The sequence below is a fragment of the Notechis scutatus genome, chromosome 4 (assembly GCF_049901735.1).
Source record: "Notechis scutatus isolate UNSWTSFEM ecotype Mainland chromosome 4, rNotScu1.2, whole genome shotgun sequence".
Taxonomy (NCBI): domain Eukaryota; kingdom Metazoa; phylum Chordata; class Lepidosauria; order Squamata; family Elapidae; genus Notechis; species Notechis scutatus.
The window spans coordinates 99,265,031-99,292,857 of NC_142012.1; the positions used below are offsets into that span (position 1 = coordinate 99,265,031).

A 27,827-nucleotide genomic window follows, 5' to 3' on the forward strand; every position below is an offset into this window, starting at 1 on the left:
GTGAAAACATGTTAAATTAAAGTTATATTTCTTTTAGGTTGCCTGCAGTGATGGAGGTCATTGTTGTGGGACATTTTGGTCAATAAATATCCTTGGTTATTACTGAGATAAATGTAAAGTCAGATATAACCCTGCTGTACTAATATGCTGGCAAGAACTCATTATTAATGTTTATAAAGGCAGCTTTCATACACACATAAGGATTATAGTGAGCTTTGCAATTAGATTGATAAGGGGACCCACTTTAAGCGATGGTCAAACTAAAAGGATCTTCTGAATGTAAAAAGAGCTCAGATCCCTCTATCAATGAAGCATTTGATGATAGACATTAGCCAAGCTTCCCAAATTACTACTCAAATGATGCCTCAAATGGTGGGGTAATGATTACAACATTTCCTTTCATTCTTATTAAAATGAAAACATAAAATGCAGAAAGGTGTGTGCTCAGTCAGTGAACTTTTGGGACATTGCTAGTGATACTCATTTTATTTTTTTTACTTTTAAAATATTAGCTTTTCCTACAAAATATAAACATGCTTACATCCCAATGAGATGCACACTCTTGTTTTATCTCTGTTGTCATGATAATCTTAAAATGCCCATGTGATTTTTCTCTTTTTCTTATTGATAAGATATGAGAGACAGAAAGACAGAGAATCAGTTTGGTTATTTGTTCTAACCTCTCAAGATTTTAAAAGAGAAAATAAAGCTGAAGCTAAAATAATACATGTGGCCACGTAAGAGGTGATTCTTATAAAATATAATATTTTTATTCAGTAGCTGCGTAGCAGTTGTCGAATGATCATATATGCAATACTGCTGCTCCTGAAAAAGGATTAGAAAAAGTGCATTTAGAAAAGAAAAAAAAAACTCAGGTGAGAAAGTCATATGAATCATATTATATATATTTTAAAACACATAACTATTCTAAGCAGGAGAGCTCTGATCAGAGACCGTGGGTGCTACAAGCTTAAGTTCTACATAGTCTCAAACACCAGTCAGAGAAAGGACTGCCTATGCAATGGTGCATAAAAAACTCTTCCTGCAGTAATGGTACTATGGTTAGCATTTTAATGATACTGGATGTGTCTGTGTGTTTGTATCCACAAGTAGCTATAGCACTTAGACTTATATACCACTTCATAGTGCTTTACAGCTCTCCCTAACCAGTTTTCAGAGTCAGCATATTTGTCCCCAACAACATGAGTCATTTTACCATCGTTGGAAGGATGGAAGTCTGAGTCAACCTTGAGCCAGATCAATTCCTAGAGTGAGCAGTGAGTTAGCCTGTAGTACTGCAGCCTGCATTCTAACCACTGCTCCACCATGGCTCATGCAGTACTGCAGGATAACTCATACCTATGAAAAATAAGTCCTGAATATTTAATATTTATATGCCAACAGATTCTGATATTTCATAATTGCTTTGGAAAGATGGCAATTGGTACCTTTCCCATTAGGACAGAAATTGTCAGTGCTCTCTACACACTGTGAACAAAACGTCAGTTGATTATTTATTTTTCTTATGAAAGTCATGGAAATAAATGAGCTGCACATTCCATACATGTGAATGGAATACCTGCTTGCATTGGATCAAACAATCCCTTTCTGTTTTAGAAAAGTGTAAGTAATAGACTTGAATCAAAATGTGATATAACATTTCTGGTAATATTGAACTTTAATGACCCTAGGAAACTACTTAACATGAGCAAAATCTACCTATGGGATGGTTATATAAATAAAGCTATTTGAGAATAGGAAAGAAATCGTAAACATTTTATTTGGCAATTTTCAGATCAGTGAATAATGGAAAATTACAGTTAATTGGTGCTTTCCAACTCACTTAGGAGGGATGTAGCTTTGCTATTTACACCATTGTTGCAAATAATAGTTAATGCTTTAATTTGTCCTTTTAAAACTGCAATTTCAAACAGCACTAGACTTGACATTTATGGTTGAAGATATTAGTTGTAGCACTTTATTTTAACAATCTCAGCTGTTAAAGGCATTTCGCAGACTGGAAGTGAAAAGAATCTTTGTCATGCATTTAGTTCATTAGGTCTCTGTTATTATTAATGGAAGAAGTCTCACAACAGACCCCATATTCTCTCTCTGTGTGTGTGTGTGTGTGTGTGTGTGAAAGTATGTTTGTATCATGCACTTAAGTCAATTATGATGTGCTTATAGATCACTGTAGTTCCTTTAAAGCTTGATGCAAAGAGAAAATCTTGTTTGTCAACAAAAACATGTGTGAAGGATCTTGGCGCTTGAATATTTAATTCTTGAAACTTAATAAACTTGGCTTTTCCCGCATCCCAAAAATAGACTTGAGTGAACGAATAATCGCTTCCAAGAATAGCATACTGATAATTCTTTATCTGAAGTGGCTGGAATACCATGGACCCCCTGGATGGCATTCTTTGTAAATCCAGAAATCTGGAGCCTGTCCATTTCATTACTTTAGAATCCCCAATGAATCTTGTTAGGCAAACATAAATATCTTCTTTCACTTTGAAGTGTTTGACAGCATAAACATCTTCCATATCTGGAATATCCACCGGATCAGCGAAATTGTTTGTGCCCCTGTTCCACTGATACAGGACCGGGTGTTGAGAACTGCTTGAGAGGATCAGGTGAGGCTTGGTAGCTATTTCAAGATATTCCACATCAGTGTCTCTGTACCATTCGTGCAAAGACTGGTCGGAATAAAATCCATTTCCATTCCATTTGTAGATAGTGGTGATGCCAGCTTTTGAACTATCCGCTATTGCAAAGTATGCATCTTTTACAATGGTGAATGTTTCGATGTCGTTAGGCTTTCTGATCTTAAGGATCTCAATGTCCTGAATTTTGATAAATTTATTGGCGTGAATGTCTCTTCTGTATATATGGGAGCCACCAAAGAGCTGGGCAACAATGATGTACAAGCAATTCTCAACAATAATCGGCTTACAGACAACCACCGAAGTCCCTGCACAAAGATCGATAAAGCGTATCATCAACTGGCATTACGGATAAGGCAACACAAAGGTCAGAGAAATGAACTGTTAATACCTGTGATGTTATCAAAATTCCTGAATGTCCCTTCCACGTGGTCCCATTGCAGAAAGATACATTTTCCAATAAAAGGCTGAGCGATGACCACATATTCATCATTCATGAATGAGAAAGTATCCACTGATAGGGACTGATATGGCAGCTTTCGAAATACGACAAATTCTGAAAAAGCACATACTAAAAGTTGGTATTTACTCCTTTGAACATTACTGCAAAAAGTAGATCGCTTGATCAAGGGAGTGGTATTTTATAAAATCTATTTCTCCTGTTTATTAGACTTTAGTCAACAAGAAAAAAAGATGAAAATGTTTTTAACAGAGAATAGCACTCATGCTTGAATTACAACCAATTCTGATTAGCCTAATTCCTACTGTGGTTGTTACAGTTCATCAAGTCACATCTGACTCCTGCTGACTACATGGATAAATCCCTGTAGTTTCCTTGGCAACATTTTTGGGAGTGGCTTGCCAATACCTTGTTCCTAGTGCAGAGAGAATCTGGCCCAGAATCACCAAGCTGGGTCCCAGGCAGAGGTGGGTATTCAGCAGGTTCTGACCAGTTCTGGAGAACCGGTAGAGGAAATTTTGAGTAGTTCGGAGAACTGGCAAATATCACCTCTGACTGGCCCCACCCCCATCTATTCTCTGCCTCCCGAGTCCCAGCTGATCGGCTGGGTCTTCTTTGGTTGCCCTGCACAGGAGAATGGAGCTGGAAAGCAGGTTAGTGGGGTGGAGAGGGAATGGAGATTTTGCAGTAACTTTCCCCTGGAGTGGGAAGGAAATGCAGATTTTACAGTATCCTTCCCCTAAAATGCCCACCAAGCCACGCCCACTAAGCCACACCACACCCACCAGGCCACACCCATAGAACCAATAGTAAAAAAAATTGAATCCCACCACTGGCCCCAGGCCTAAAATAGGACTAGAACATTTGACCTTCCAGCTTCAATTTAGCAGTAAACCCCTTAGACCAGTGGTGTCAAACTTGGGATGAAAATTCTGAATATAGCAGTCACACTGATTTTAATAAAATATAATTAGGGCCTAATACTGCAAATAACATACTTTCAGTCAATATGGAATGAGAAATCTTGATCTTCTCCAAGCAATGAGTGCAGTTTTGGCCAGCTAGACCCTATATAGTAAAACCATTCCAGCTTTGCTTCTTTAACTTCTATGCTATAGGGAATTGTAGTCTGCAGTTGATTTCATTTGCTTCACTATGGCTTCTGAAAATAAGTCACAGAGTTTAAGGCAAAATCAATGGAATCTCATTCAGATTTAGGGCAATAGGTGAACCAGGCCATACAACCATTGCATAGATATCTATGGAGATTCTCAGTCATCCAGGTCATGGTTGTCCCAAGGGCAGTTTTTTAAAAAAAGGCAATTGGACTTTGTTTTTCCTTGAAGATGTTTCGCTTCTCTTCCAAGAGGCTTCTTCAGTTCTGAAGCGATGAGAAGCTATATGACTTCAAGCAAAAATGAAGTCCAGTTGCCTTTTGAAAAAGCATATTTGGTGCAACTATTGTGTAGGTTCGTTCTCCTGCAGAGAAGGATGGAGAGAAACATCTCAACAGAACAGAGAAGAGTCTGAGATCTTGAAAGCGGCTGTGAATAACGGCAGGCAATATTCGGGCTAGGTAGATGTACTGATTAATCCGGTAGAAAACAGTTGGCTCCACCAAAAAAGCCCTTGAAGAATAACAGGGAATGAACAAAACAGAAGACACGTTGAAGACTTACGTGTAATGATGCAATCAAATTCACCAGGAGAGAGGCTGTTGATTTTGCGTTTCTTATACTCTGGTGGATTTTCACAATAAATGTCTTCCACTGTTGCATTTGTTCTGCTTATCCATGCAATTAACCATTTCAATTTGCAATCACATTTGAAAGTATTTCCTCTCAGGTCTCTGGACAGAAAGAATGTTTTTGAAATGTTACAATTTAAATAATATTACCATTTAAAAGAAAACAGTTTTATTAATTTATCATATTTTGAGATCACTATTGCATGAAAGACAATGGGCTTTAAGGAAGAAACCAAGCCTATATTTTAAAAAACCTAGATGGTTAAAAAAAGCAACTTTGTATATCAAATTTCCTAAAAGAGAGAAGGAAGGGAGGCAAAAATCTTACACTAAATTAAGCATCCTTCCATAATATTTCTGGATGGAGAAGTACAGCATGGGTCAAGGGGGAACTAAGATGAAAGTAGCATTATACCATCATACCGCAAGTTCTCTCTCTTTCGTATGTGAATTATAGTGCTATACCCATGTGCAAAAGAGGTGGAGATTGTAGAATGACAACAGGATGCTGTTTTTTTTATTTTGATGAAAGCATCCAATTTTGCAGATGCTTTTTATCTGGATTATATAGAGAGAATGTTGCCTCTGGGGACTCTTTTTTTCTGAAATCTTATTCTAGTTGAGTAATTCCTTCAGGCTTAAATTGGATCTGGAAAGAAAATCCTCTAATACAGCAAAAGAGCTTTAAGCTTGCTTTCCTCTTCGCAAATGTAAAATTACTTCTTTTAACTGATTTTAGAAACGAATGACTAAAGAAGAACACAATAATATTAACAGTATAATGTTAACTTAAACATATTCAGATTAGAAATAGAAAAGAAAAAGGTCTGGAAAGTAATATTCCAACAGAACAACTGTAAAAATTTTGAACATGGGTGCCAAAAAATCTTTTCCTTGCTTTTCTCAAAATGACCAACCACCCAACAGCAACTACAATAATTCTTAATTTGATCAACAATGCCTGTCAACAATCCACTGCCCCATATCAGATGTAGATTCTCTTTTCCACCTTGTCCACAATTTTTGATGTCTTGTCTTGCTAAATTTCAGACACCAGAATTATCACCAAGAATAATGCCTTTTTAAAAACACATAATTGTTCTGGAGTCTTAGGAGCAGCTTTGTATATTTCAATTCAAATGTGACTAATAAATTATTTGTAATTCAATTCATACAAATTAATATTCCAAGTCCAAAATATATCTCCAACAAAAGGCAATTGCAACTAATCTTTTATTAAATAATTGCTGTAGTGTCCAACAGGCAAAACTTCCTTTTCTGTTAAAAACTCATTTTAAGTTTACAGGAAACGAATTTAAAACAACTTTCCATGTGATGTTCAAGCTCATTATTCTAGATGTCATGTAAATAATATCAATTTTATCAACGTCCTTTTAAAAAGCATAAAAACCCTTCAAATGTGGTTGCTCTTTCATGCTAAAATAAGAGCCAAGTTCAGGAAATTAAATCCAACTGATTTAGATAAATGATACTTGGGTACACGTCCTTCTTATTAATAAACCTAGCTCATTTTATTCTTCTCAGTTGTTATCTGGATCTTGATATTTTGCTTTGTGCAACCATAAACGTGTTTCCAGATGCTACAGAAAATGACTGTTCTCCATGTAGTTTCATTTTACTGCAAGCATTTCAGCCCATTTTCTGCTGAAACACTGGGTCACTTTATTGTGAGGGGGTGTCTGTCTCATTTTGAACATTTCTTGTAATCATTAAGTTATTTGAGGTGGATAGATGTAACTTTATCCTTTGATGTTCTTCTCATGTAGTTGCATTTGCATGAAATGGAAGTATAGGACTAGCAATTGCATCTTTTGGGAAGTCTATATATATATAAAAGTGAAATACCACTCACGCATCATCACAAAATCTCCAGAACCGTAAAGCCTACAAACTTGAAATTTAGCATGTATGTTCCTCTTGGCTTCTAGGTGCTCACTAAGAAAGGATTTTTCAAAATGATCATCAGAGCATTAGTATTTCGTATATTATTATTAACACGCTCTGATGCTAAGGAGTTCTACTTTCCCTTCCTGCCTGAAAAGAAATCTGTTCCAAATGCAAAACACAAGCAGGAGTTTCAGTTTCAGTTTCAGCAGCAACCAGCTTTAGTACAGAACAGTTGAGCTAAGCCACGCTCAGGCTCCTTGCTGTCTCTTTCTTGCTCACACAGCAAATACTGTTTCAGTTTTCAAACAGCCCTCAACTCTCTCACACACTGACAGGACGCTAGCCAGATGAATACCAATGGATGCTGGTAGGCAGAGGCAGAATTTCCTGCCCCCCCCCATTTTCCTCCCCCAAAACTAAGCCCGATCACATAGCTTCGTAGCGAATCACGGGTATAGAGCAAGTATATACATAAAAGGGAAGTATTGTTATGCATAAGGAGAGCCAGTTTGATCTGGTGGTTAAGGCTAGAATCCAGGAAACTGCAAGTTCTAGTCCTGCCTTAGCCACGAAAAGCCAGCTTGGTAGCTTTGGGCCAATTACTCCCTCCCAGCCCAAGGAAGAAGGAAATGACAAACCACTTCCAAAGCACATTGCCATGAAAACTGCAGGGATTAGTCCAGGGAGTTGCCAGGAGTCAATACTAACTCAAAGGCCCCCACAATACACAACCATAAAACTCAGCATAAAGCTTAGATAGCTGCCTTACACCCAGATGCAGCTCTTGGCCTCAGTTCCTTGAGAAAGAGAGAAGCAGGTGCCAGAAAGAGAAAATGAGGTGTCAGGAGGCCTTTCCTTATTTGCAATTATTCACTGCACAAATAGGCCTTCACTCCATGCCTTGCCTACCCGTGAACGAAGCACACCTAATTGGCCCTTGGCTGTTTAGTATATTTAGAATGCTTTCCCTCTTATTCTAACAGTATCCAAGGAGAAATAGAACCAGTTTGGTATAATAGTGACGGCCTGGATTAAATGTTGCAGTTTTCTCAATAGAAAATGGTTCACCCTTACCTCCTTCCTAGGGTTGAGAGAGAACGACAGGCCCAAGATTACACCAAGCTGGCTTCACGCCTCAGGTGGGACTGCAACTCAAATATACGGTTACTTGGCCTTGGCCCTATTCTAAGAGGGAAATATATACTTAATATTTATTAACAGTCTGGAGCCAGTTAAGTCTGCTTCATTCAAGATGTGAGATGAAGGCACACCTGTGCTATGAAAAATTGCAAGAAAAAGACATGTGACTTCCCGTAAGAATTTTCAAATGCAAATTTTTCCAACCGTTTGCCTTTTCTTCCATGCGTCTCAATGTCCAGGAAGCAAATGGTGGGCAGGTAGAGCCTGGCTTTCTGATTTCACTGCTGCTGCTTTTATCGGTGCAGAGCAAATTGTTTAAAGCAGCTGGCTTTCTTGACAGTGGGAATGGCTAAATGAGCTCATAGAGAACAGCTAATGCTCTCAGTAGAGATGGCTGAGAAATTCATTCCATTCCCATTTCTACAAAAGCTTACACAGATTGTACTTTACAAGTATATGAAGTAGTTTTCTCTCTCTCCCTTATTCCTCCCTTTCTCTTTTGCAGGGTAATTTGATAACTATTAAAAAAATGCACCCAGGTATAATTTTAAGAAAATCTGCCCGTGAGAAAAGATTGCCACAAAAACACATTACTGTAGAGGACAATCTTGTTTTAGCTGTTCCGCGGCACCTTTCTGCAATCTGGGCCATTCCAGCATATTTGGAAGCTGCCAGCTTGCAGAAAACTGCCCTGAGGAATGTTCCTAAATGGACGGAAAAAAACCTATTAGATGAATGAGATAATTGATGATAAGTGGATATAAAATGGATAACTTCAGGCTCATTGTATGAGCAATTGCTCCATAATAAGCATCTGTGAGCTTTTTTTCTTCTTCTTTCCATTCATAACAGGAACATCAAAAAGGTTTCTTACACATTTGTTAGTGAATCCAATCCTTTGAATATGTCTTTAGGGAGCGTTTGGAGGTTATTGTTTGCAAGACTCCTGTAAAAATATATATATAATTAGGGTTAAATTATCTTGCATTATTTCTTTCCCATTTGATGAATCATTAGGATGGCAAATAATAGCACATGCATTACTACGATGTGATTCACTATTGTAATTAGTTGTAATAGCAATACTAGTAATGTTAATATTGTTCTAATATGGAACACGTTGACTTATTATACCTCAAAAGGCACAATTCCTGTTTAAATATTACATCCACACTCCCTATTGTTCTAAGCTCTCTGCTGTCTTGCCAAACTCTTAACCCCAATCCTTGTATTTTTACCAATAAAGGAAAACATTTGTAGCTCAGGAATGAAACGATGGGTCCTTGGTGATCTCTGAGCTTGCTTGTTGTTTTCTTGCAGACGTTTCATTACCCAAACTAGGTAACATCATCAGTGCTCATTAGTTTGGGTAATGAAACTTCTCAGAGAGCATCAAGGATTCCTTGAGTTTTGGTTGTTGTTGTTAACAATAAAAAAGATTTCAGGGTATTTTAAGCATCCTCTGTCCTCAAACCTTGGCAACTTTAAGATCTGTTGACTTCAACTCCCAGAATTCCTCAGCCAGCATGTTTTTCAGTGTTGAGAAATACTGCTCAAGGTTATCGGTTGCAATAGCTTTGCAGCCATGGCTTGTCTCATGGACATCTATGATCACCCTCCAATTGTTTTCCACCCATGGATGCCCTTCCACTAGCATGGAAGGTTTCCATCCCTTCATAACCTTCTGGGATAGTTGGAGAAAATAATAATAGTAATACATTTGCTGTCATCATGTTGTTTATTATTCATAGACTTAAATGGGGGAAAAAAGATGCCTAAAGTATATATTATGCAAAAAAAAATGCCTGTATTACATTGACTCAGTTCCAACATATTACTGAAGGTCTGTCCATAAGCCAATTTCAAGGACTTGATATATTTTTTTGTCCCTTTATTAGCAAAATACAATACTAGTAATACCACAATAGAAAAGAGTCTGTGGCCCTCATCTTGACTCTTTTGAACGTCCCTATGGATGTCCCTGCCTATTAGTTATTGTTCCGGAAGATACAGGTAGTCCTCAACTTATAAACAGTTCATTTAGTGACTGTTCAAAGTTACAATGGCACTGAAAAAGCTGACTTATGACTGTCATAACCATTGCAGCATCCCCATGGCAGTGGTGGGATTCAAATTTTTTTTACTACTGGTTCTGTGGGCGTGGTTTGGTGGGCGTGACAGGGGAAGGTTACTGCAAAATCCCCATTCCTTCCCCACCCCGCTAACCTGCTTTCCAGCTCCGTTCTCCTGTGCAGGGCAACAAAAGAAGACCCAGCCGATCAGCTGGGACTCGGGAGGCAGAGAATAGATGGGGGGCCAGTCAGAGGTGGTATGTGCTGGTTTTCAAAACTACTCAAAATTTCCGCTACCGGTTCTCCAGAACTGGTCAGAACCTGCTGAATACCACCTCTGCCCCGTGGTCATGTGATCAAAATTCAGATGCTTGGCAACTGGCTCATAATTATGATGTCTGCAGTTGATCACCCTTTGTGACCTTCTGACAAACCAAGCCAATGGGAAAGCCAGATTCACTGAACAACTGTGAGTAACTTGACAACTGCAGTGATTCTCTTAACAACTGTGACAATATAGATTGTAAAATGGGGCAAAACTCACTTAACAAATGTTAGCAGCAGAATTGTCAGGCTCAATTGTGGTTGTAAATTGAGGATCACCTGTACTTTGGTTAACATTCAAACTAAAAATGTCAATTCTACCTTGGAGACTACATAGACCTGTGCTCTTGGCCACCCTTTTTGTGATCTGTATAATTGTAAAAAGGCCCTTGTCTTCTCCTGTCAATTATCTCAGGGTGCTAGTGTCGCCGTGTTGTGCAGGCACTCGCAGGCCCATTTGCATCACATCGGTGCTTTTGGTCCTGTTTGCGTGGGCGCATGCACGTGTAAAGGCGTTTGCTCTTCCGCTCCTCTGGGCCACCAACCCCAAAAGGTTGGAGAACTCTGAACCATCTGATCAAAGGAATCTGCTGAGGCAGCACTTTGGAGCAGAGTCACTAGTCCAAGGGCCTTCAAACTTGGCAAGTTTAAGACTTGTGGACTTCAACTCCCAGAATTCCTGAACTAACATGACTGGAGTAAGAATTCCAGGAGTTGAAGTCCATAAGTCTTAAAGCTGTCAAGTTTGAAGACCCCTGCCCTACAGCAAAGAAAGAAGTCACAGGGAGTCACTTCTCTCTTGTAGGTCACTGCTCAGAACTTAAGAGTTCCCCACTGATAATGGTGGAGAGAGCGCCAGCAAGCTGCAGGTCAACTGGAAGGAGAATGACAGTGAAGAAGTTTTCCCCCTTACTGTGCCTTTGCGTGTATTACAATAAATACACACATGCACTACACACACATGTATAGTCTCCAGGTCAGCAACAATGGTAATTTCAGGAGGCCCCAAATGCTCCCATATGCTCAGAGAAAAACAACTCCCATTGGATGCAATTTCTAAACAAAGGCAAGTAGGATGGCACTGTGAGCTATCAGTGCAAACAGGACAAAGTAAACCTTTGTTATATCTTGGCCCCTCCTGGGTTATTAAAGCAGCCTGGGAGGTGAACACAGGGTGGGTTTATCTGGTGGTTTTGACCCCTTGGAGAAAGGGGTGGTCCCACCAGCCTTGAAGGAAGAGGTTGCATGCCATACATTTCAAGAGGTCAGGGTTAGATGTTTTCCTCCTGGAAAATTATCAGCCAATTTACAATTTTCCCTTTCTGCCAAAGGTTGTGGAAAAGGTGGGTGACAGCCAGAGGATCTTGAAAGGAACACATTATCTGGACCCATTTCAGGCACAGTACAGAGACAGCATTGGTCGCACTTGATGGAGCTGGAATGGCGTATCCATCCTAGAGCTCCAAGATCTCTTAGCAGCTTTCAACACCATCAACCACAGTATCTTCTGCTGCAGAGGTTAGGAGTGAGTGGCAATATGCTCCCCTGGTTCATCCCCTTCCTCAGTGGCCAGTTTCAGTCAGTGTTGATGGGAGTGGAGAAGACCAACTTCACAGCCTCTCTTCACTAGAGTACCTCACAACTAGCTGTCCCCATCCTTGTTCAACTTCTACATGAAACCACCGGACAAGGACAACCATTAATTTAGGTTGCAGTATCACCAGTATGCTGACGATACCCCACTCCAGAGGTGGTATTCAGCGGGTTCTGACCAATTCTGGAGAACTGGTAGCGGAAATTTTGAGTAGTTCGGAGAACCGGCAAATACCACCTCTGACTGGCCCCGGCCCCATCTATTCTCTGCCTCCCATTGAGTCCCAGCTGATCGGCTGGGTCTTCTTTTGTTGCCCTGCACAGGAGAACGGAGCTGGAAAGCAGGTTAGTGGGGTTGGGAAGGAATGGAGATTTTACAGTATTCTTCCCCCAGAAGTGGGGAGGGAATAGGGATTTTACAGTTATCTTTCCCCTGCCACGCCCACCAAGCCACGCCCATAGAACCGGTGGTAAACATTTTTTGAATCCCACCACTGCCCTACTCTACATCTCAACCCAAGGGATGATTAATGTATTGACTCAGTCTCTGGAGGCTATTAAGGTCTAGATGGGACAGACTTCAGCTGAATCCTACTAAGACTGTGACTGTTGATGATGTCAGCATCTTTGGTTTTGGATGAGGCTGCACTTCCCCAGTCAAGACTGATATGCAACGTCGGGGGGTCCTTCTGGACTCATAGCTACTGCTCAAAGGGCAGATGACAGGTGTGGCCAGGGAGGCCTTTGCACAGGTTCCTTGTCACCACTTCACCCCTTCCTCAATCAGGAGGCCATTCAGCCAGTCATTCATGTCCTGGTTATCTCACAACTGGATTATTAGAGTGCACTCCACATGGAGACCATCTGGAGGCTACAGCTGGTTCAGAATGCAGCAATGCAAGCAGTAACAGATACCTCTCGGTGTATCTATGTGTCACCATTGTTATGCAAGGTTCACTGACTGCCAGTTGGCTTCCAGGTGCAATTCAACTTGTTGCTTATTACCTATGAAGTCATCTATGGAATAGGGCCCAGATATCTGAGAGCCTGCTTATCTCCAACTATATTTGCCAACCCAGTATTTCCAGCAGAGAAGGTGCTCTTTTTTAATAAAAAAAATCAATATTTACATACATGGTGTATTGTGAGTTAATTTTGTGAGTTTGCTTGCAAGCAAATTTTATGTGGCAGACTCAGGCAGCAGATTGCAGAAAGTTAGATGTCTGTGTGAATCTTTGATTCTGTGAGCAACTCAATCTACCTGCCTGCTTTGCCTGATTTTGGGTAAAAGTTGCTCTTTTTTAAATAAAAAAAATCAATATTTGCATAAATATTTACAATATTTACATAAAAGCCATGCCCAGCCAGTAAGCCATGCCCAGCCAGTCACATGACCACCAAGCCACACCCAAAAATTAGGCCACACCCACAGAACAGGTTGTTAAGAAATTTGAATCCCATCCCTGGTTGAAGTTTATTATTTGTTCAATGGTGTCTGTTTTGCTTTGTTGCTTTGCTGCCTATTAGATTATTTTAGTCTGGATGCCTATGTAGTTTAATGCTTTTAAATAGTTTTATGTTTTCCCTAATTTTGGAGTTGGATGGCCAATACACTTAAATAAACAAACATACTTACAAGTGAATTAAGGATTTCAGCCCACGAAAAGAAGTGTTGGAAAGTAATTTGATGTTGTTGTTTTCTATAAACCTGTAATGGGGTTACAAACACAACTGGTCAAAGCTGTCTCCATCTCAGGCATTCAACTCACTCAAAATAGAACTAAAACTCCTGGACCATAAATATTTCAACTCACAAATATTCTAGATGAGGAAGGCCCATGAAAGCATCGCTACTAATGGTCTCAAAGGTGTTTGCAGTAAATAATCTGTAGAAAGAAATAGTAGGCAAAGTATAATGTGACATGGTCTTAGACGTACATAGATTTTTCACAGTGCTTGATTATTTTTAGAGATGAAAATTATATTTCCTACTCTGCTATGTCCTTAACAAAATGAAATACACATACACATATACAGAATCTAGATTACCTTTCTCCAACCTTACATCCTCCAAGATGTGTTAGAACTACATTTCCTAGAAGGTCCAGTTAGCTGATCTAGTTCTTCAAGACATAAATATACGTTATAATATACATGAAACAGTTTAATGATATTGACTAAATATGGCATAATTTAAAGAACTGGCATTTCTGAGTAGTTTCCAAAACTCCACAATGTCTCCTTCAAAGTTCTAGAGTTTGTCTTTACAAGAAATAAATGCACTGCAGTCAGAAATATAGTTTCAAAATTATCTTTTCCTCTAATGACTGAAGTTGAATGCAAATTGCTGCAATTTACATAATAGCTCCCATTGGAGAGTGCCAACACTATTCTTAGCTGCATATGGAACTTTTGCAAGGATAAGCATTGCTATTCATTTCAACAAAATGAACATATTTAGGCCCACATCAAGAGCACAAATTGGTGTTAAATGAACCACGAATGCGTTTTTGATGAATACCAATTATATATATCTGTAAAGCCTTTGATTCAGTGGTACACGACAAACTACTCCTAAAAATAAAATCCTATGGTATCTCTGGACAACTGAATAACTGGATAGAAGCATTCCTGTCAAACAGACAACAAATGGTCAAAATCGGGGCGTACTATCAAATCCAGTACCTGTCAATAGTGGTGTTCCCCAAGGCAGTGTTCTAGGACCAACTCTCTTCATACTCTACATAAAGCGACCTCTGTGATCATATTAAGAGCAATTGCGTTCTCTTCGCTGATGATGTAAAGCTGTTCAATACCACAGACAATACTGCTACCCTACAAAAAGATCTTGACTATGTATCAGAGTGGTCAAACAAATGGCAACTTCAAATCTCAACAAATAAATGCTCTGTCTTACATATTGGCAAAAAAATCAGAAAATAAAATACAAGCTGAATAGTCAAGATCTTGTTGATGACTCAAGCTCTGTAAAGGACCTTGGAATACTCACCTCTAATGATCTAAGTGCTAGAGCACACTGCAACTACATAGCCAAAAGGCATTAAGAGTTGTTAACCTAATCCTCACGTAGCTTTTTCTCTGGTAATATCACACTACTAACCAGAGCATACAAAACATTGCTAGACCAATACTCGAATACAGTTCATCAGTCTGGAACCCACACTACGTATCTGATATTAGCACAATTGAGAAAGTCCAGAAATATTTCACAAGAAGAGTTCTCCACTCCTCTACTCGTTGTAGAATACCTTATGCCACCAGACTTGAAATTCTAGAACTTGAAAACCTTGAATTACGCCGTCTTCGGTCTGACTTAAGCATGGTATATAAAATCATACATTGCAATGTCCTACCTGTCAATGAATACTTCAGCTTCAACCATAACAACACAAGAGCACACAATAGATACAAACTCAAAGTAAACCGCACCAAACTTGATTGCAGGAAATACGACTTCAGCAATAGAGTGGTCAATGTCTGGAATACTCTACCCGACTCTGTAGTTTCTTCCCCAAACCCCAAAACTTTAACCTTAGACTGTCTACTATTGACCTCACCCCTTTCCTAAGAGGCCTGTAGGGGCGTGCATAAAGCGCACCAACATGCCTACCGTCCCTGTCCTATTGTTTCTCTTATTCTTTTATTTTTCTTATATGTACCCATTTCATGTATTCACAACTATGTATACATTTATACTTATTATCTTGTAAACAATTGGCAAATCAAATAAATAAATAAAATAAATATCTATATCTATGTGTGTGTGTGTGAGGGGGGATAAAAGTAAGGGTTTCCCTGTCCAGTCATGTCCGACCTTAGGCCACGGTGCTCCTCTCTGTTCCTTGGCCAAGGGAGCCAAGGTGAGGTGGGTTGGGTTGAGACCTGCCCTCAGTCACCCATTTGGCTTTTATCTCTAAAGGGGGACTGGTCTTCTGATTTCTATGTAGGTTTTAGGATGCTATTTGGGCTGCAAAAATCCAGACCACCACTAGAAGGCAGCAAGGAGGCCATACCATGTCCTCCAGATGTTTGCAACTCTGACAGAATCTGCTCCCTGCCTTCCCCTATCTGTTTTTTTTGAGGTTAAACCTTTGTTTCCCACTTAGGCTCAGGAACGTTCCTCTGCCCACCAAACATGGAATTTAAACAAGAAAAAAATAATCCTGAGGCACTAGCAGAATTTTTTAAAAACTTTTTAATACTCGTGAAGGAAATGGGAAGGAAATGCTTACATGTACTGTATTTTATTTATTTCATTAGTTTATAGGCTGTTCCAGTTGTGAATAATTGAGAAATGTACAACCCACCTCTGCAACTATCTAAGATGGAAAAGTACCACCCTCCCCAATTTATATGCTATCATGCTATCTTACATACTTCTATACTTCTTCTTCGAATTATAGAAAAATCCCCCAAAATATCATGGGGCCAAATTAGAGATGTAGTTAATCACATTTAAGCAATAACATATAGCTCTACATAGCATAGAAGGTATCTAACTTCACCCCATCAGGAAGTATCTACTGGATCAGAGAGTTTCTATTTTTAGCAAATGCTCCTATCAACATATTTACTCCTGAAAAGGCTTTTTGCAAAACACATGCTACTTAACCTGTTGGACCAATGCAAGTTTCATGATTGATAGAGTAATATTTTAATGTTTTTCTGCACTGTTACAGCTATTATCTTCTTGATAATTACATTTGATATATTAAACTTAAGCATTATTTTTCCCTGATATTTCCTTTGTATTTAAGGGAAGTTTAAGCAAATTATATGAAATAAAATATCCTGTAAAGAGTAAGTTAGGGCTGCAGAAAAAATGACTACTACCAACCTCCCTTCCATCAAGGACCTGTATACTGCATGAGTCAAAAAGAGGGCTGTGAAAATATTTACAGACCACTCCCATCCCGGACATAAACTGTTTCAACTCCTTCCCTCAAAACGACGCTATACGGCACTGCACACCAGAACAACTAGACACAAGAACAGTTTTCCCCCCTAAAGCCATCACTCTGCTAAACTAATAATTCCCTCAACACTGTCCAACTATTTACAAAGTCTGAACTACTATTACTATTAACCTTCTCATCATTCATTACCAATCCCCTCTCACTTGTGACTATATGACTGTAACTTTGTCGCTTTTATCCTTACAATCCATATCGACTGTTTCCTATTATGATTTGATTGCTTATTGTACCCTATGACTGTTATTAAGTGTTGTACCTTATGATTCTTGACTCTTGACAAATGTATCTTTTCTTTTATGTATATTGAGAGCATTTGCACCAAGACAAATTCCTTGTGTGTCCAATCACACTTGGCCAATAAAGAATTCTATTGTATTGTATTAAAGTAAGCAAGGTAAACTTAAGAAAATCTTTACAACTTAATTAAGATTGTAATCAGTACAGTTTTTAAAAATGGGCAGAAATGCATACTTTTGTTAAGTCTAACTGAATTTCTATAAAGGATGTCCTAAAAATGTAGTTTCAAAGTTTTTTAGTTTCTTTTTTTTTTTAAATGAAATATATACTTCCAAATGAAAAATAAAAAAGACTTTTTATTATAGTTTTATTTATTCCAAAGATCAGGGTGCATAATGGGACTAGACTTAAAACATAGCATAGAAACACCAAGGGATGCTTTGTTATTTTAAAATTTTCTTGAAGCATTAATCTCTACTATTGGAACATTTTACTAATGCCATACATTTTTTTCTTCATCACTAAAAGGAAATAAAATTTGGTCTTAGCCATCATCCAGATGTCCAAGAGTTACTGGTAGTAGAATTTTACTTCACTCCTTCCCTGCTTGATGAATTTTATCTTAGTCACTTATCCTTTGTGGAATAAAAGTTTCATCAGATCTATCAATTCTCAATGAGATCATAGATAAATTGCAGCCACGGATGAATATTTTTTGGGTCATCCATTCTGCAATTCCCTCCTGCAGTGATCTCAGGATTAAGATGATTCTTCACTAGATAGTCAATATATTTTGGGGTGGTTGTATGGCGTTAAAAAAAAGTATTTGACCCTGGAAGCATTCAGGAGATTGTGGCACGTGATGAATAAGTTAGGGGACAAAATATTTGGCCAATTTGAAGGGAGGGGTTAAGGTTGAAATAGGTACCTTAAGCAGAATGTTCAAATATTCATTTTGTTGCTTAACCTCAATTGGAAAAATAATCCCAATTTGAGAAGTGAGATGCATTTTTTAAAAGAGGCAATAGGAGAGCCATAAGTAAGGCTTAAGATACTCATTTCATACCCAGTAACCTAAAAATTGGAGTAAATATTTTGCTTTCCCCATCCGAATGGAACCTTGGGCTTTGGAAGATCTTCCTTCCTTCCTTCCTTCCTTCCTTCCTTCCTTCCTTCCTTCCTTCCTTCCTTTCTTCCTCCTTCCCTCCCTCCTTCTAAAGAAGTTCTCTATACACCTGTCTTACTCATTGCCCAGAGGACCTTTAGATCCCCAAGTGCTCCTTAAAAACCCACTGGAGAAGCCATCTACGATTCCATATTTGAAATGTAAGAGAAGGAGCCAGAGAAAGAAACATGCTGCTTTCTAATAATAAAAAGGGACAATGGTGATATAAAAAACAAAGTGATCACAAGAATATTATGGACAATGTGATTAAAGGTCAGCTGTAATATACCTGTTGAAAATTTTAATTTTCAAGATGTATATGGTTCCTGATTTTGGATATCTCCCCGCCCCCCCAATTTTGAAACCTTTGATGTGTATTCAGTGGACTGCTAACAAAATATCACCTGTCCTTTTGTGTGCCTGTTTTTTAAATTTGACTTATTGTGCACCAGATTGTGCCTCTTGATATGTTCAAGGCTAATCTCACTTTCTGTAGCCTTTCCGTTGGGAGAGGGGGATTCTTGAAAAACCCTCTCATCTTTTTCATACTAGTGGTTTCAAAAATAGTTTAGACTCAATCAGAAACCACGAACTAACTACAGGTAGGCCTTGGCTTACAATTGTTTATTTAGTACCTCTTTGAAGTTATAACGACACTGGAAAAAAAAAAAAGGACTTATGATCATTTTTCACCCACTTGGTAACTGGTTTGTATTTATGGCGGTACAATGTCCTAGGGTCCTGCGATCCACTTTTGTGACCTTCTAACAAGCAAAGTCAATGGGGAATCCACCTTCATTTAACATCATGTTAGTAACTGAACAAATGCAATGAATCACTTAACAACGGTGGCAAGAAAAGTTGTAAAATGGGGCAAAACTGACTTAAAAATGTTTCACTTAGCAACAGAAAATTTGGACTCAATTGTGGTTGTAACTCAAGGACCCCCTGTACAAATGTTAACTTTGCTCACAATTTTTGTGTTCCTGACATCTCCCTTAGAGTAGCTCCGCCTGTCTTTTTCTGCTATAACTGTCATCAGTCTTCATCAAGCTGGGATCTTGGACTATAGCTTTTATCAGCCAACATGAAGATGGCAGTTGGGGGTATATGGGACCTGGAAGGTGCCAAGTCAAGGTAGGCTGATCTATACTGGGAATTATATCCTATCTTTTAGCCTTGCCACCACAGTTTCAATATTCTGAACATGCTTTTCTGGAAAAAAAAATATTCTTGGGAAGTGGGAGCAGTATTTACTAATGCAGAAATGATAATATCACAAGGAACAAATGTAAATGGCTTCAAAAGCTCACCTTTTCTTCAATAACAATCTTACTTTCCAAAGATCATAAAGGAGCTAGTATTTTGCGCTGAACAGGCAGAATATGAATCAGAAATAATGTTGCATCATCTATACAAAACTGAGATGAGAAAATTGGTATCCTGAGATGCCCTGGGATATCAAAAGTTACAAATTATAAATATCAAGCAATCTGCGTTTCTCAAGTTGCCAAGGAGGCTGTGGACCCAAATTGTACATCTATATATCAAAGGTATGATTTATATCTACTCTCATTAAAATGTACCATTTCTATCTACAAAAAGGTCACGACAAAGCCTGCCGAGATGACACACTGGCATACTCATAACTAAATCACCACCAAGGGCCTTCCCCTTTACAGATAAATGTATCTTTTTCATCATCTTTTTTCTTCCCTCCACAATAAGGTGAGATTTTTGCCCTATTCCTGATCATGTTCTTTTTATTCTGAAAAAGATGCAGGAGAAACTGTATAGTTCCCATGGTAACTATATTTACTGGTTTGTTTGAGATTCAAACCCCAGCTGAGTGCACACTCCTTCTGATCAACTCCCAGTATACAAGGTGAGAAAGAAAAGGACATCACCTCCCTGACAGCATCGGAAGTGGATAAAGGTAAAGCAAAATTATGCCCCTAGGCCAATTCATATTGTCCACCATGTGTGAGCCTGCTTATTTAAGACTCTTCTTTAAAAAAAGAAGTTGTATTTCTCGACAGGTCTCTGAATCACATGTGTCTTAATTTATGGACCACATTTTTCACAGAACTTAGATTTTTTTCCTTCAGGCTCAAAGGATGCTAACCAAAGAAATATTTATCAGCTAGGTTTATTGCAGCCAAGCGCTTTCAATTCTCGTACAGCCAACAGCTTTCAATTCTTGTACAGATCACAAATAGGAAGGATCTATCCCTATCATTGGCACAAGGCTCGCTTATAAAATTGCCCCTTTGAAATCCACTGAAATCCATTGAAATCTTTTGGAGAGAAGCAAGTTTGTTTAGTCAGCCACAACTCTTTAATGTTCCACAGCACTAATTCTGAAAGTGTGGAGAAATGATTTATGAGCAGCTCAGAAATCCAGCCTCAGAAAAAAACAGGACAGTAGATGATAGGGTGCTGCACCGTATGGGAACATGGTGCCACTGCCCTAACATTTACCAAATAAGTCCTGTAATAAGAGCAGCGATGATGCCTCCTAAGCAGCACTACAAGAAAAGATCAATATGGTGAAGAAAAATAATAGCGATTATAACAATCTGCTAGGTATGTAACACACCTTTCATTACTTTCACTGGAAACACTAGGTGCATTTTGTTATATAATAGCTCTGCGCTAGCTCCTCCACATAAAACAAGTACTGGTACTTAAAAGCCTCTTTAGCCGGAGCGTTTTGTGTGGTTTTTTTTTTGTTTTTTAAAAAAGACACCCGTTTCATAACAAGCAATCACCATATATAAACCGTTCTCACAGAAGTTGCAGATTGGACGAGAAGATGAAACTCCGTTCTGGGATTTTCGTGAAAGCAGATCTCACAAAGGATCTGGAAGAGGAAAACGGGGCGCGGGGGGGCAGAGAAAGCAAAGCAGAGGTTAACAGCAACGGAGCCGGCCCCGGGGGTGGGGGAGTCGTTTTGTCAACTCGCTCTGGGGCTGGTTACCTGTGTCCTCCCCCCCCCCACTTCCCCTCCCCAGTCAACAGGAGTGACAAGTTTCCAGCGGGGGAAGATCGCCACCGCCGAGAAACGGACGGCGTCGCGTTAAGAGAAACGCGCAGAGGGATCCAACTTCCAGCCCCGGTTCCCCATCACCCCTTCTCCCCGCTCTTCCTCCTTCTCCACCCCGGCTCCTCGGCAATCCCAGCGGGTTTTCCCGTCGGGACGGCCGGAACGATCCCCCTTCCGACCCTCTGCGCGATCCACCGACAAGCCCCCACCCACCCACAAGCCCCCTTACAGGGAGGTAATGTCGGGCGGCACGGTGCGCGGGATCGCCCGGGCGTTCTCACAGAGCGCGTTATCTTTGGTACAAGTGCACGAAGCCGGGCAGGCGACCTTCCCGGGTCTGCTCCCTTCGGTCAGCAACAGGGCGGAGAAAAGGCACAGGAACACTGCCGAGGTGCTTCCAAGGGGTTGCCGGCCGGCTTGGCCCATCCTTTGGATCCGTTCGGGTTCCGGCCCGTTGGAAGGAGGAAGAGGAGGAGGAGGAGGACGAGAGGAAGAAGCGCAGCCCGAATCATGAACGGACAGGCGGAAACCTCCGCGTTGTTGTTGTTGTTGTTGTTGTTGTTTTTACCGGGCTGAGGAAGATGTGCGCGGAGAGCCCGGACGAGGCGGCTTCCCCTTCATCCCTCCTCCTTGGCTCCCTCGTTCTCCGCCGTCGCCAGCCCTTCTTTTCCTCTTCCTTTCCCCGCGCTCGGAACCTGTCGTGAGGGGAGCTGAAAGGCTCCGAGCCGGTCAGCCGTCGGTGGTTTGGGGATTCGCCAGGCAGCCGTGAGGGGCGAGAGGGACCTGCGGGAAAACGGGGGAGGAGGAGGAGAAGGAGAAGGACGGGGGGATCCAACCAGCCGGAGAGGCGAAAGGGCGGAAAAAAAGGAGAAGGAAAAGAAAGAGGGAGACTCGCATCCCCGCGAAACGCGTCTACACAAACACACACACACACAGGCGCGCGCGGCGGTGGCGGCGGCTGCTACCGCTCCGCTGCTTCTACTGCTGCTGCTGCTCGGGGGTTGCAAAGTGTGACGCACGCCGCGGAGCCGAAGCGCGGCTTCCACTTTTCTTAGGGGAGGCCCTCTTCTCGCGGCCAAAAATAGGACCACCTTCTGCTTGGATGGTGGGGGCGGCTGCGTGGGCGGGCGGGCGGCGGGGGTGGAATAGGGGGCTCCGTGGGAGGAGGTGGAGGAGGAAGAGGGAAGCAAGCAGGCAGGCAAGCGGGGAGGAGAATCTCTCTCCACCCGCGTCAATGTTCCCTGGGGCGCGGGGGGGGGGTAGGAAATAAAAAAAACAAAACGGGGTTTGCATCTGCCAGGCGACAGCCGAAGAGAAAGAAGCGGCTTTGCGTGGAGGAAAGACAAAAGCGAGGGAAAACATCCAAAGGGCGGCGTGGAAATTGAGCGTGTGTGGGTGGCTGGCTGGGGAGATTTTAATAAAAACCCGGTTGGCGTAGGTGTGAGGCCTGCGACTTCGTTGCACAGGCTGGGCTGGGAACCGCTGCAAAAACAAACGGACGCCGCGGCCACAAACACGCAGCAGCCTCCTTTGATCAACCGAGCGTAGGTATCTTATCTGCAAGCGGCCACGTTCAAACCCAGCCGGCCAAATGCTTCGCGCCTTCTTTCCCGCCCTTAAGATCCCTTCCTCGATGTGCAATAGTTGGGCTTCGAGGCAAGCTGAATCCGGGCTGCGTCTTTTGGCAACCTCTTTATTAAGAGCGTAGAAAGGTAGCAAGCAAGGGAAGTGCAAAGTGTAGTAGCCATCATGTTTTGAAGCACTGGAGGGTTTATTTGTGTGTTACCTGTGAACCATGTCAGGCTCCCAATATGTTCACTGTGCATCTGACACAAAAGAACTGTTGCCTCCCAGCGAAAGGAAGCTATTAAAAACTTTAAAATTCCTTATTCCAATTTTTATCCTAGTAAATAACTTATTTAAGGGGCTCTTTAAAATTCCAGCTAAACACAGCATCCTCCATGTGCTAAGGAGGTCCCCGTGCATCTTGCAAAGGTTTTACATAGGGCACCTGCATGTGAGCACTCAGGCCATGTATCTGTGATTTCCCCCATGGTTGTCTGACAATTTATTTCTGGCTCAGCTACCTTGTATCCGAAATTGCAAAAAAATGTTTTTAAAAGGCAATGGCTTAATTTGTTTCAATTTTTTCAAATCTCTTCTCTCCCCCCCAAGAATTCTTTCTCATAAAAGTTCGTCAAAGGTTCAGAGAGCAAACTGGCTGAGGAATTCTGGGAGTTGAAGTCCACCCATCGCAAAGTTGCTGAGGTTGAGAAACTCTGCTGTATAGAGTGGTAATACCATAGGCCAAAGTCTGTTCCGTGGGTAACCTGACTCCCGCCATGTGGGGCTTTAAAGCTCATAACTAACATCTTGACTTGGACCTGGAAGCAAACCAGCACCTGGTACCGCTTGCACAGCAAAGGTGTTACCAACCCTGTTCTATAGGGCTCCAAGATTACCCATGCAGCCATATTCTGCACCAGTTGAAGCTTCCGGATACTTTTCAAGGATAATCCCACGCAGAGTGCATTGCAATAGTCTAAATCCGGGGTGTCGAACTCAAGGCCTGCAGGTCCAAATCCGGCCTGCAGGGTGCTTAGATCTGGCCCGTGGGATCGCCTTGGAAACAGCAAAGGACTGGCCCACGGTGCCTCTGCCATCAAAAATGGAGCTTCCGAGCTCCATTTTCACTGGCAGAGGGTGGCAGGAGGCCATTGCAGCCAAAAACTGAGCTCAGGAACCCGTTTCACTGGCAGAGAGTTGCAAGAGGCTGTCGCGGCCAAAAACAGCTCAGGAGCCCGTTTTCGCTGGCAGAGTGCTCAGGCCCCCACAGGCGCCCCCAACACGATTGACGTCTAGCTGGCCACGCCTACCCTGGCCCCCTGAGGTCAAACACAACCCTGATGCGGCCTTCAATGACATCGAGTTTCACCCCCTAGCCTTAGTTGCTTAACATCTCTCCCACATGAACTACTGTAAAGGTGTAGACAGGAGGGGCTACCACTGACTGAACCCCATTCCTCATACTCTCCTTCTGACAATTGAAAGGAAGGACTGGTTGGGTCACCCGGTTCTTCGAATTTCTCTTAGTGGCGGTCAAAACGGTTTACTTTATATTGGTTTGGGGAGGCTGCAGGGTAGTGTGTGTTCTCATGCTGATAGTGCAGAAGTGTCCATGGAAATGTGGTGCCATGGAAGTATCCACAGAAAAAATGGTTGTGAGGTTCATTTGATAACACTGAATCGCAAACTAGCCTGCCACATTTTAGCCAACATTCACGGATACTTGGAAAACACATCTTAAAGTGCTCTGTGAATCTAGTCTACATCCCACACGTGGTTTACCACAGCTCCATCTTATTCTCACAATCCCACCCTTTCCCCACGATTGCACAGTACTGGCCTCATCTCATTCCCAGCTCAAGGTAAAACAGTCATTCCTAGGTGTGCAGATAATCCTTGACTTACAACTGTAATTGAGCCCATACTTATGGTTTTAAGTCATGATTGTTGTTAAGAGAGTCACAATGTGACTCCAATTGATTTTACAACCTTTTCTAAATGAACTGTTGTAAGTCAAGGACTACCTGAATTACCTCTGTTCATGGAATGTGGAAGGTAAAGGTTCCCCTCACACATACATGCTAGTAGTTTCAGGCTCTAGGGGGTGGTGCTCAGCTCTGTTACAAAGCCAAAGAGCCAGCGCTGTCTGAAGACATCTCCGTGGTCATGTGGCCGGCATGACTAAACGCTGAAGGCACATGGAACGCTATTACCCTCCCACCAAAGTGGTCCTATTTTTCTACTTGCATTTTTACATGCTTTCGAACTGCTAGGTTGGCAGAAGCTGGGACAAGTAATGGGAGCTCACTCTGTTACGCAGTGCTAGGGATTCGAACTGCCAACCTTTCTGATTGACAAGCTCAGCGTCTTAGCCACTGAGCCACCACATCTGTCTATAGAGAGGTTCAAACATCCTCTTGCAGGGGTAACCTTCCCCCTTTCTCTTTATTCTGATCAGAAAGTCCCTTAAGGAGGAAAAGATGGAATATATTTTTGATTGATAGAATTAGGAGTCAATTATGTAGTTCATAGTCACTTTAATGATGAGATATTTTTTCCACATTTTCCACCACCACATGAATTTTCCACATTTGGTATCCCTATGCGTGTGTCTGAGTATGTATAAGAATACACACCCACCTAAGTCTATCTTTATTAAATATGTCTGTCTTTAGCTTGAGAAAACAGAATGTTAATATTTTCTATCCTGGAACTTCAGAGTTGAAGAATTGGCTTACACAATTATGTTTAGCCACAATGTTGCAAATTATTATTCTTATTGTAGGGCATAGCATTTGATCTTGTATCATTATTTCTGCTGAGTAGAATTCTATTCTACCATTAATCTGATTATACCATTATATGAATTGTGGGAATTTTTAGTGTCTTATTTAAGCTTCAGTGCTGGAAATCTCATGAAATAGTAGAAATTTCAGCTTCAATTTGCATAAATTTTCTATTAATAGCAATGTAAAGGTTTCAATATACCTGACACTCTGCAGTTCATTCAAAACTGTAGAAGTTTCATCATCCTATTGTAAATAGAAGACGCAATTCCTAGCTCAAATTAAGGAGGGTTCATACATAGATATGTCCAACAACCATACAAATCAGATTTGAAGATCTGTTCCAATACCTTAAATCCAGATGTTGAAGAGTCAAGAATGACTTTTATGGATCATTGAGTAGCATATTATGGCTGTTCTCCCAAATTATATCTTCACCCCAAAGAAATTACATTTGTAATTTTCATCCTTCATAGAGCTGAATGTGCTCTGAAGTTGATCTAACTTTAGGATCTAATCTTACAGTTGTAGTTATCACTTTACGTTATTGAAAAGTGGTTGTCTTTAGAGTTTATTTTAATAAAGAAAGTCACTCCTTAAAATTCATATGACTTTCTCATGACCTCTTTTCTAAAACTCTGCAAGGCTCTGTCGTTTACATTAGGGAGCGAGTGAACTATAGTATAGTTATAAACTAGATAGAATGTCCAGTACCATTATCTGGTATATACAGAGGGAAAATCTTCATATGGAGAGGACAGACAACAACATAATTCAGTTATGGTAGATTGTGTGTTGACTTTAAGGCTACATAACAGCCAAATAAGAAAAATCCAAGTCAACCGTCATTCAATAAAAATATACTCCAAATTAAAATTACAGTCGAAAGAAAGATGTGAAATTCCAAGAACTGAGCAGTCAGGATAATAAGACAGGAACTGGAACAGATTAGAACAGATTTGTTTATAGCAAGTTGACTGAAACTTGGCTAGAAGTTTTTATAATCAGAATTCTCTGGCTATTTCTCTGCCCCAGCAGTTTTTCAGATACAAGATAAAAATTTGGGCGTTTTCAGAAAGTCCACTTACACTCAGAATTCTGCTGAAGGCAGAGGCTTTAGTGTGGGTCATTTACAAACCCTGATGCATTTTGGGGAATTCAGAAGAGAACTGGCTCCTCTGACAAAGCAGCTGAGTTATTGACACATGAATTTGCCCACAAGAATGCAGTTATAACAGCGCTGGAAAAAGTGGTTTATGACCATTTCTCACATTTATGACCATTGCAGCATCTCCATGGTCACATGATCAAAATTGAGATGCTTGGCAACTGACTCACATTTATGACGATTGCAGTCTCCCATGGTCAGGGGAGAGCCTTTTATAACCTTCAGACAAACAAAGTCAATGGGGAAGCCAGATTCACTTAACAATCGTGTCACTAAACTGCAATGATTCACTTAACAACTATGGCAAAAAAAGTCATAAAATGGGGCAAAACTCACTTAACAAATGTTTCACTTAGAATAGAAATTTTGGGCTTAATTGTGGTTAAGGACTACCTATAGATAGAAATAAATCCATTCATAAAACCTAGTATAAAAAGTGATCTGAACTTATAATTTTTGAATTAGGCTAAAGCCTGCAACTTGCCCAGCATTCCCCTAACAAAACTCCCTTTTGATCAGGACTGTCAAAGACATCTTCCTTCCTTCCTTCCTTCCTTCCTTCCTTCCTTCCCTTCCCTTCCCTTCCCTTCCCTTCCCTTCCCTTCCCTTCCCTTCCCTGCCCATCAAAGGGAACTTTTGGTGTTAAAAGAACAGGATTAATAGCATCCTACCTCCATCTTAGCAAGAAGTCATTTCCAAGACAAGCAATAGAGACAGTATAAATACAATATAGAGAAATAAATGCTTAGCCATTTGTTGTACCTTGATGAGATCCAAGCACAATTGCCTGAAGTGGTTCGTCTAAGGATGGGGTGGAGATCTTTTTCGCATGATGCCAATTGTGATAGAGAAGGACATTTCTTGCATTAATGTCTTTTCGGTAACTAGTTCAAATTCTTACATTCTCTTCTTTGGTTAGTAGTTTCAGTTTAGAGGTTCAGAATGTGTATGCACA

General features: G+C 40.7%; 1 protein-coding gene across 2 annotated transcripts; it reads right to left on the reverse strand.

The window, feature by feature from the left end:
* Positions 1-1,753: 1,753 nt before the first annotated feature.
* Positions 1,754-27,827, reverse strand: LGI1 (leucine rich glioma inactivated 1). Of its 2 annotated transcripts, XM_026670765.2 has the most exons (8): positions 21,582-22,740; positions 21,098-21,169; positions 13,722-13,793; positions 13,544-13,615; positions 8,793-8,864; positions 4,803-4,972; positions 3,055-3,219; positions 1,754-2,971 (listed from the first exon to the last, which is right to left on the reverse strand). In XM_026670765.2, exons 1-8 carry the CDS (start codon positions 21,776-21,778, stop codon positions 2,154-2,156), a joined length of 1,638 nt encoding a protein of 545 aa, XP_026526550.1. In that variant the 5' UTR covers positions 21,779-22,740; the 3' UTR covers positions 1,754-2,153. The 2 variants fall into 2 exon arrangements, with proteins under 2 accessions (XP_026526550.1, XP_087820322.1); XM_087964196.1 differs by lacking the exons at positions 21,098-21,169; positions 21,582-22,740 and adding an exon at positions 27,635-27,827.

Coding starts and splice junctions, on each gene's coding strand:
- LGI1 (XM_026670765.2), bottom strand. CDS start 21,778: ATGGGCCAAGCCGGCCGGCAACCCCTTGGAAGCACCTCGGCAGTGTTC. Junction 13,794..21,097: donor TCGTCCAATCTGCAACTTCT/GTGAGAACGGTT, acceptor TTCTTTCTACAG/ATTATTTACTGCAAACACCT. Junction 4,973..8,792: donor TTGGATTCACTAACAAATGT/GTAAGAAACCTT, acceptor CTTTCTGTCCAG/AGACCTGAGAGGAAATACTT.